Source organism: Neltuma alba, unplaced genomic scaffold (assembly GCF_004799145.2).
Source record: "Neltuma alba isolate B1F8T4 unplaced genomic scaffold, ASM479914v2 tig00012732_pilon, whole genome shotgun sequence".
Lineage (NCBI taxonomy): Eukaryota > Viridiplantae > Streptophyta > Magnoliopsida > Fabales > Fabaceae > Neltuma > Neltuma alba.
Genome location: NW_021637152.1, coordinates 169,007 through 179,379, shown reverse-complemented (window position 1 = coordinate 179,379; position 10,373 = coordinate 169,007). Strand labels below are relative to the sequence as shown.

Here is a 10,373-nt window from a genome sequence, read left to right as displayed (position 1 = left end):
AATTGAAGTACAATTATACCTCCTCATATTAAAACATGACGACTCAACTACTGATGCCCTCGAAACCAAAAAAAAGAAAAAAATTAGAACATGACTTACGGTTTGCCATGCAAAGGCATTACCATATATAATAGTACAAGAAAAAAACGAGAGATACTTAATAACCCTAACTATTATATTTTCAAAACCCTAGATCGATCAATCTTGACCGTACAATGATTATGATCAGTTTCAAAAAGAATCTAAAATGGTGTACCAGTGCTAATCATAGGACTCATCCTTTGATCTACTTGTTGAAGGGAATGTGCCCTTTTTGAAGATGGCCCTTCAAGCTTCTTATTATGATCAGTGGTAGTATCCCCTAAAGTGTCCTCTACTTGATGAAGCAAAGGCTTGGTGTCAAAAATCTCCGAAATAGCAGGATCAATATTAATGTTATTCTCAGAACTGGTGGTGGCTCTATCCAGTGACACTGCCCTAAAAGGATCAGTATCAAGACACGAAGAGGCAGTTCCCAGATCTTGATGAAGCCTTAGATCTTCACTGTTCCAAATCAAAGGCCTCTTGTTATTATTCATCATCCCCACACACAGATTTTCAGTGCGTTGCTGCTATTTGGCATGAGCTGATGAAGATGATCAAGCTGGTCACCACCACCGCCATAGATGTTAAGCTGATCTTGAAAAGGAGGGAAGTTAGTGTTCAGAGGGATGGAAGTGAAATGATCTTGAGGAGGTATTATATTGGCTTGATGATGCTGAGGAGGAGGAGCTCCATTAATGGGACTCATCCTTTGATCTACTTGTTGAAGGGAATGTGCCCTTTTTGAAGATGGCCCTTCAAGCTTCTTATTATTATCAGTGGTAGTATCCCTAAAGTGTCCTCTACTTGATGAAGCAAAGGCTTGGTGTCAAAAATCTCCGAAATAGCAGGATCAATATTAATGTTATCTCAGAACTGGTGGTGGCTCTATCCAGTGACACTGCCCTAAAAGGATCAGTATCAAGACACGAAGAGGCAGTTCCCAGATCTTGATGAAGCCTTAGATCTTCACTGTTCCAAATCAAAGGCCTCTTGTTATTATTCATCACCCCACACACATTTTCAGTAGCGTTGCTGCTATTTGGCATGAGCTGATGAAGATGATCAAGCTGGTCACCACCACCGCCATAGATGTTAAGCTGATCTTGAAAAGGAGGGAAGTTAGTGTTCAGAGGGATGGAAGTGAAGTGATCTTGAGGAGGTATTATATTGGCTTGATGATGCTGAGGAGGAGGAGCTCCATTAATGTTCTTCAAATTTTCACCTGCAAGTGTTTGATAAGCCTTCTCTAATATGCTCTGCATGTATTTCCCTTGAGCTTCAATCCTCAGCTGAAGATGTTTCTGAACCTGCTAAATTTATGTTGTTGATTAAAACTTTACAGGAAATTAGAGGATTTCCATATATATATTATATATAGATGAATAATTACTTGGAATCTATATTGTATTTATGGAATATTTGATTACCTCTAGTTGTTCGTGAAGTCGTCGCTGCACCTCCATTTGCATCCTATTTGCACCAACCATGTGTAAGTTAGTATTGAATGCAAGAAAATTGAATTTTCCAGAAAAACACTCAGAAAGGAAGGAAATGGGGAAAGCATAGAAAAATCAAAAATATATTCGAATTTGTTGACTTGTTGCGAAAGAAAATTGATAAGGCATACTCGTTCATATTGCGACCGATCATGGCGGAAGAGGAGGCAGAATTTCGTTGAAGTTCTAAAGCAGACGCTGCCACTATAGTGTAAAAGGATCAATTGTAAATAATATAAAAGAAGATATATATATATATATATATATCATGAAGTGAAAAGATCAAGAAAGCTCAAGGAAATTCTTCATCTTAAAGATAAAATGAAATAAAATAAGGATGAACCCTAGAAAGAAGCGTCGATAATCACCTCTCATGCCATCCTTGATCGAATGATCATTGAAGTCCTTGTGTGGCTGCTTTCCAAGCCTAAATTTCTAACAAAAACAAAAGAACGGGAGAAAAAGACATTTGAAATAACCCAAACCAAAGACCATAAAGAGAGAGAAGAGAATTAACAAAAAGCGAAAGAGACATTGAAGGGTTTGTGTTCAAACCTGAAGGTGACTCTTCAAGTGGTAAAGCGTGAGACCATTCACACCCATCACCCTCATGATCGTCTTGGGTGTTGCCTCTGCAAGTTTCATACATCAAACAGAAAAAAAGCATTAGTTACAGAAAAAAGAAGAAGAAGAAGAAGAATATTGAAAAGATGGAATAGTACTATCAGGGCCTCCGAGCTGGGTGACGGCATCGACGAAGCGTTCATGGAGTTCGACGGTCCAGCGAAGGCGAGGCTTGGGGTCAGTGGTGAGGACGAGGCCAGAGTCAGGTTGAACACACATGCCTCGCTCTTGGGAATTCATAGATGAGGCCTTCTTTGAAGGGAACATTCTCTCTCTCCCCCTCTCTCTCTCTCTCTGTGTTTCTGAGAGGTTGCCTCTGAGAGGAATAGGATGAGATTCAAGAACAAATGCGATGTGCAAATAAAGAAGAAGAGAATAGGGTGCGTTTTTAACACCCCGGACGGCGCTTTAGCTCTAACCCCGGAAAGAGAGAGAGAAGCTCACAGCATTGAAAAGATAAAATAAGTATTAAGGCCAAAAAAAGTAAGTAGATTCAATCTGTGAAATAAATATATATAATAAGGTAATCTGATTTTTTTTTTGTGCCAGCAATATAATAAGCTAATCATCATGGAGTAAAAAGTTCCATACATATATGTCAGTTATATATTTTTCTAATTATACAACATGTCTAATAATTTTGTGCCTCTTCATAATATAAATACTAATTTTATTTTTACATATCTAATTTATAAAATTAAAAGCTTTTCAGTCTAACATGGAAGCCTCCTTTTCCAAAAGGTGTCTCTCTCTCTCTAAATTTCATCTTTATCTTCCTCTCTACTAATATAACGTTGTCCTCTTTAATTAATTAGACTGACAAGTCTTACCATGTCATTTATAAAAATTACCCTGACCAGTCGGTGACTAAGAATGATTGATGATATAGATATATGAAAGCTATGAAACATTTTTTTTATAAAAAAAAATCAATGTAATTTTGTATAAACTCATTATATAATTAATATATACTTCTGTTATATGTATGTGATTCAAAGATGTTTAATCGTATTAAAGTTATAATTCTTTTTTATCGCTATATGTGTATTGACGAGTAAAATAATCCACTGCAAGAAGGTTCTAGCATGCAAATATAATATTACTACTGCTAAATGAAGCATAGAGATACCCTTTGGATATAGTTTTGTAGATATAAACCTTTTCTGAGGCATCATGACTAGAGACCCCTCATGCAATGATGATAATTTGGCGATAGTATACTTTATATATATATATATATATATATATATATATATAGGGTGTGAGAGCGGGGAGAGAGGAAGAGAGGGGATGATAGTGTTTGGTGACTAATGCATTATGGACATAATCTCACATTTGGCTGTTTATGCATTCATATAGATATATATATATATATATATATATTCGTAGTACGACATCCTTTTAGGAATAATTATTATGAAGGTACTCATCTCATCATCATCAACCCTAGCTATATATATCTTCAATGGCATAATAACGAAAAGGTTGGCTTTATGTCATTTTCCCCATAAAAGTTTCAATCATATTCATTCCAAATGAAAAGTGTAACACCCTTAAACTATATTTATATTTTGATTTTCGTCAGGAAACCCATTAATATTTGCGTTATGGTAAGATTTGGTTAGCGAAGATTTATCAGTTCTTCTCACATATTAAAGTCAAAACTCGGGATAAATTTCTCTTTCCAATATTTTGGATATATAAGACTTGTTGGTGTAAAGGGGAGGACTCATTGTATATCCATATCTTTATATAATTGAGTTGGATTGTGATTTGAAGAGTTAATATGTATTTAACATAAAATATATACTTGTAATCAACATATATACACTTTGAGTGATCATAAATACTATTTTTGGCCTTTAATATAAGAGATTGATATATAACTTATTTGTGGATATTAATTAAAACAATTAAGTTAATTATTTGTAATAAGTAAGTGTTATTTTTTCTAAAATATCTTTATTCGTTTGGTGCATTGGAACTATTACTTGATACTTATGTAAATCTCTTAGATAAAGTGGATAGAAGTCTTATCTTTAAAGCCAAATTCAATATCTGACTAGCTCTTACGTTAAATATGGGATGTGGTACTTAATTTATTTTATGTGCTAATTATATTTTATACATTGACTCCGAAAATCCATCTGCTCCTTTGAAGTGCCTAATTGACATATGCTATCTACACAACAATATGATGAGGTAGAATCATATGGTCCAAGAGATAAAATCATAAGAGATACACATCTAATTAAAATTCAATCAAATTCACACAATTTGCCTAAATTTAACTTGGAACCCAGTTCAGCACGATTGACACCAATTACATGCTAAAAGCCTAAGATTAGATGCTAAAAATAGTTTTTCTGACAAAAAAAAAGACGCTAAAAATAATGAAATAAATGGGAAATATGAATTCCTTTTAACTTAGATAAACACATATATCTCTCTAAAGATATATCGACGATCCATTCATTACTTGTTAAAGGGAAAAAAAGATTGAAATACTCGTAACCATCTTTTCCTTTTTGGTAAATGAGCTTAAAAATTAGAGACTCATCAAGATCATATTCAAAAATATTGCAGTCAAAGATGAAAGCTATAGATGTGGAAAAAATGGCCACATATAAGGATTAGAAAGGCACAAAAGAACAAGGAAAAATGGAACCTCTCAACTTTAGGGCGTGTGGTTGGTAATAAGAGGGCACATGAACATCAACAGCGCATAAAGAATATTGCAATATGTGTGAAGCTTTTTATGTCACTAGTGATCAGTGGGGACCTTGAGCTTCTGTTAAGCTTTTTTTTTTTTTAAAACCACTCTTAATTATAACACACCCTAAACATTTCCTTACTTTTTCTTTATTTATTTGTTTTATATCACTAGACGATGGATGTATTAAGTTTTTCTATTGTAAGATTAAGGAATAGAGTCATGATTTAGGGAAAATGACAAACAAAGGAGCTAGAAAATGTGATATTCCAAATTAGATACCTAACACTTCAAATCTCAAGGGAGAAAGTGGTGCCTAATTTGGTATTTTGCAAATGTAGTCAAATAACTAAAATGCTTTTATATCAAAATGTTTATTAACAAGTTGTGAATTAGTGATGATAAGAAATATAGTGGCAATGGCAAGTTATTTATTACCAAGTTGTGAACTAGCAATGAGAAGTGTTGAATAGTTAATGACAAAAAATATACTGGCAATAATAAGTTTGAAACTTTTTTTTTAAAATTTGATACAAGAAAATTTTAGTTATTTAACTACGTTTGCAAAATAACAGATTAGGCACCACTTCTTTCTCTATCATTTCCAACTCTTAGGTACATGAATTAGGAAATGATAATTTCATGATTTTTTTTCTGAAATTTTTTCCAAGATTTAAGATGTGGAGTGCTAATTATAACATTGAAAATCATATATTCTTCTGATGTTATTTTGTATGTTACTTCTAGCATATTTCACTTAAATTAAAAAAATCTTAAATCTGATTAGCTCTACTTTTTAAAATTTAAAAAATTTGTAATTTTACTCATGTTTAATTAATATATACACTTTTTAACAAAATAACAATTTACACAATGATAAATAAAGGATCAAATATATTTATGTTAAAAATTAAATGACGTCATTTATATAAATGAGAGAATTGCAATTACGTCCCACCTGAGGGAGTTAAATACAAAAAAATCCTTGAAAATCATGAAATTATTCTGAAGTCCCAAGAGACTCTTTTTGCAATAAATTTTATTTGTTTTATTACCAAATTACCTTCTTCTTTTTTTTAAGTTTGTATTAACAACTAAAAGAGCAGTGGGTGACAATTTAGGATGTAAGGATTGACAACTATCGCGGCTGGTTTGACAACACATTTTCTCAGCATATCACGCCCTAAGTTGTCAAACCAGCCGCGATAGTTGTCAATCCTTACACTCTAAGTTGTCAACCACTGCTCTTTCAGTTGTCAATACAAACTTAAAAAAAAAAAAAGAAGGGTAATTTGGTAATTAAAAAAATAAAATTTATTACAAAAAAGTCTCTTGAGACTTCAGAATAATTTTATGATTTCAAGGGACCATTTTGTATTTAATTTTTTTGAGTAGGACCTAATTGCAATGTTCCCTTTATAAATAAGCCAAGGAAAAAATTTGTTATGTCTTATAAATAAGACTAAAGTGTTATAGTTTAAAGTTTTCATGAATTGGTAGCAATATATGGACTTTTTTTTTTTTTTGTTAATGCAGTTGGCTAAGCTCTATATATTCGTAATCCCATCAAAAAACAAAAATTTAAGGAACAGTAACAGAGAATAAATGCTTTCTTCTTTGACAATCAAAGAAGATTCCTCTCCCCCAAAGGCTTATAACTTCTGGCGGTCATATATTTATATATCAGCTACGTTCATCGACATTTCTATCTTAGTCATATTTTTCATTACAAGATATCCAGGAAGCTAGCATGCATTGGTCTGAAAAAAACCCATTAATTTTTTTATTAACTGCTTCCAATTAATGGATGATATATATCTGTTGAAGTGGGCTTCTTGATGAATAAGATCATTAATATATGTAAATTGGCTGTTAATATATAAGCCTTTAATTTGTGATATATGTAATCAAGTAAAGCTAATAATGCTTTCTCTTTTTGGTTCAATATATATTCAGTGGAAAAGTGGGGTTCGGTTGTTCTACATATAAATGAATGCCATGTTTGCTTCAATTTCAAGCATCGATCTTTATAAATGGGGCTGCATATGAATATATTCTTCTCTATGAATATATTCCTCTTTTCTCCAATGTGAATTTGTGGGTCCCCTTTTTATGTGTTGAAATTCCCTTACTTTCCTTTTTTTTTTTTTCCCACTGTTTACATCTCTAACTTCCTACTAATATGGTCCATTAATTGTGGTGTGGCTTTTGAGCCCCCAAACTTTTTATTTTGGTTGGACGAAATTAATATGCGCCCAGCGCCCCTTCCCACACTTTTTATTTTATTTCTTTCCAGAAAAAATGACACATAGAGAAGTTTGAAAATGTGAAATGTCAATTTAGAAAGCTAAGAAAATATAATGACAGAGAGGGAAGTCCTTCCCAAATTAAAATTTGAAATTCAGTGAAATGATAAAAATGTCCTTTGTCTTTTTTTTTTCTTAAAAAAGCCTTAGCCACTCACCGGTGGCCTGCGGTCACTGCCTGGCGCCAACGTCGGCCACTAGTGTGGTGGCTGCCGGCGAAGTTTTTTTGTCACAGTATTTTTTTTTTGCATGGAAGAATATTGGTTCAAAGTGGTGGCGATGAAATTTGATTCCACAACCCCTTGGCTATTTGGGTCACGAAAGGAAAAATGACCATTGAGCCATCAAAGACTTCTTAATTTTATAATGCAAATGAAAATATAAGTTGCCTCTTTTACTGTGATTCCAACCCGTGATAACAATTTACCTAAAGATGACAAGTCTTAATTGAGAAATAACAAGCCTAAATTTGATATTAACAAAACAACTTTTCCTGATACATGACAAGTAGCAGCATGTATATTAATTAAAAGTGACCATAATTTATTTGAAAATGACACGTCTTTATTGGAAAATACAAGTTTAAATTTGATATTAACAAAGCAACTTTTCCTGATACATAACAAGAAATGACATGGACATTCATAAATAAATTGTTGTCATTTTTCACAAAAGACATGTCATTTTCCAGTAAAGACGTGTCATTTTCCAGTAAAGACGTGTCATTTTCAAATAAATTATGGTCATTTTTAATTAATGTAGATGTTATTTCTTGTTATGCATCAGAAAAAGACACATTGTTGATCTCAAGTTTAGACTTGTCATTTTCCAGTAAAGACATGTCATTTTCAAATAAATTATGGTCATTTTTAATTAATGCACATGTTACTTCTTGTTATGTATAAGGAAAAGACAGATTATTAATCTCAAGTTTAGACTTGTCACTTTCTAGTAAAAACATGTCATTTCAAATAAATTATGGTCATTTTTAATTAATATACATGCTACTTCTTGTTATGTATCAGTAAAAGTTGCTTTGTTAATATCAAATTTAGACTTGTTATTTCTCAATTAAGACTTGTCATCCTTAAATCAACTTATATTTTTGTTTGCATTATAAGATTAAGAAATATTTGATGATCCAATGGTTTTTTTTTGTTGGTCCAAATGGCCAAGGGGTTGTAGAATCAAATCTCTCCCCTGCCACTTTGAACCAATATTCTCTCATGCAAAAAAAAAAAAAAAATACTGTAACAAAAAAACTTCACCTGCAGCCACCACACTGGTGGTTGACGTCGGTGCTTGGCGGTGGCTGCTAGCCACCAGCAGCTGCCGGCCATCAGTGAGAGGCTGATTTTTTTTTAAAAAAAAAAAGACGAAGGACATTTTTATCATTTAACTGAATTTCAAAATTTCAATTTGGGAATGACTTCTCTCTCTGTTATTATCTTTTCTTAGCTTCCCAAATTGACATTTCACATTTTAAAGCTTTTTATGTTTCATGTTCCCTTCTTTCTATCTTATATATATAATACAACTTGTCGAATCAATCACATCAAATTAAAATGTTAATTAAAATTAATCAACGTCAATAAATATATAAAGAATGTATTTCACTCTTCTGATCCTATTTATAAGTCACTTTTAATATGTTTCACACAGGCCAATAAAAACATTAAACATCATTAGTTCTTATTTAAAATTCAATAATTTTTTAACTTTATCTCTATGTAATATATAATATACCTTACGAGAACAAAGTCAACACAATAATATATGAAGGGTAAAGTTGTACATTCATATAAAAATTTTCTCTTTGCCTTATAAATAGGACTAAAAAGTTTCTTTTTTCTTTGCCTTATAAATAGGACCAAGGGAAGATTATTTATGGAGGAGAGAATGAATGAGAGATAGAGAATGAGGGGTAAAACGATATATATGTGTGTGAGAAATAACCAATGAGATGATATTAATATATAATTAACAAGGGAAATTTTTTTTTTAAAAAAAGAGCTGATTAAAATTTTAGACATTTTTTAGGGGTATCTTACCAGTAGAACCATGTTTATACCAAAAATTACATCTTTTTTTTTTATATATATATTTAGAGGAATGGAAGGGGTAATTAATATTTTCAATAAACTATAAGGTTAAAGTGTAGTTCGCTCCGTCCAGCTAAAATCAAACATACCGAACTTACTTCTTTGATTCAATTTATAAGTTATTTTTTATATGTTTCATGCATACTAAGAAAAATCTTAAACTTTATTAACTCTCATTTAAAATTTAATAATTTTTTAATTTTATCCTTATTCAGTATATATTATACTAAATGATGATAAAGTCAACACAATAATAAATAAAAAATAAAATTGTACATTCATATAAAAATTTCTCTCTCGATCCTATAAATAGAACCAAAAATTTTCTTTTTTTTCTGCCTTATAAACAGGACCAGATGAGTAATTCATTAAGCTCTTAGACATTGTAAGTTTGATGTTAGCTCATATATGCAAGTATATATCTATGTTAAGGATCATACACACACAAGCATGCATGTGTCATGCGTGATTAGAAATTTAATATAATGAATATAAGAAATTTGAGTTAAGTATGACGTAAAAAAATTTCAGAAAAATTAACTAGCACTATAAATGGACTTTAATCATTAAGACATTAACACATAGTTTGTGAGGATCCAACAAAATTATGGGCTAAGCATTTTTTTCTTGTTTAATTCACAGACATGACTTGGGCTTATAAGTTTCCTTTTTGGGCTGGACAAAAGGCCCAAATCTGACAAGAAGGATTTGACCTGGGCCCGAGCGTACATCGCCCTTTGTCAATTTTAATTTTCCCATTAGATTTATTAATTTTGGTGGACTGAGAATAATAATTGAGGACAAGAAACTAGACCAAATCCATGATGATTTTTAGGCGAAGAAGTGGGAGGGTGGAATTTTTTTTGGCAAAAAAAAAAAAATCTTACTTAAAATAAATATATTTTACATATCCTTCTATTCTTTTATATCATCTCCTTTAGGTAAATACTCGTGGGGAATACCAAACAAAACAGTCTTGTTACAAAAAATGCCAATAACTAAAATAATCTCACACATTTTTATTTGAGATAGAAAACTACAATACTGC

General features: G+C 31.7%; 1 protein-coding gene across 1 annotated transcript; it reads right to left on the bottom strand.

The window, feature by feature from the left end:
• LOC114730439 (myb family transcription factor APL) lies at positions 1–2,564 on the bottom strand. The gene is made up of 8 exons (XM_028917522.1): positions 2,303–2,564; positions 2,136–2,212; positions 1,949–2,015; positions 1,712–1,778; positions 1,512–1,554; positions 889–1,391; positions 803–821; positions 1–608 (listed from the first exon to the last, which is right to left on the bottom strand). The coding sequence occupies exons 1-8, from the start codon at positions 2,469–2,471 to the stop codon at positions 243–245; spliced, it is 1,311 nt and encodes a 436-aa protein (XP_028773355.1). The 5' UTR covers positions 2,472–2,564; the 3' UTR covers positions 1–242.
• Positions 2,565–10,373: the final 7,809 nt, after the last annotated feature.

Bases quoted from the DNA above. Each gene is read 5' to 3' on its own strand.
- LOC114730439 (XM_028917522.1), bottom strand. From the start codon at position 2,471: ATGTTCCCTTCAAAGAAGGCCTCATCTATGAATTCCCAAGAGCGAGGC. The intron at 2,213-2,302 runs GTACTATTCCAT...TGAAACTTGCAG, and splicing joins CCAGCTCGGAGGCCCTGATA to AGGCAACACCCAAGACGATC. The intron at 2,016-2,135 runs GTTTGAACACAA...TGTTTTTGTTAG, and splicing joins ACTTGAAGAGTCACCTTCAG to AAATTTAGGCTTGGAAAGCA.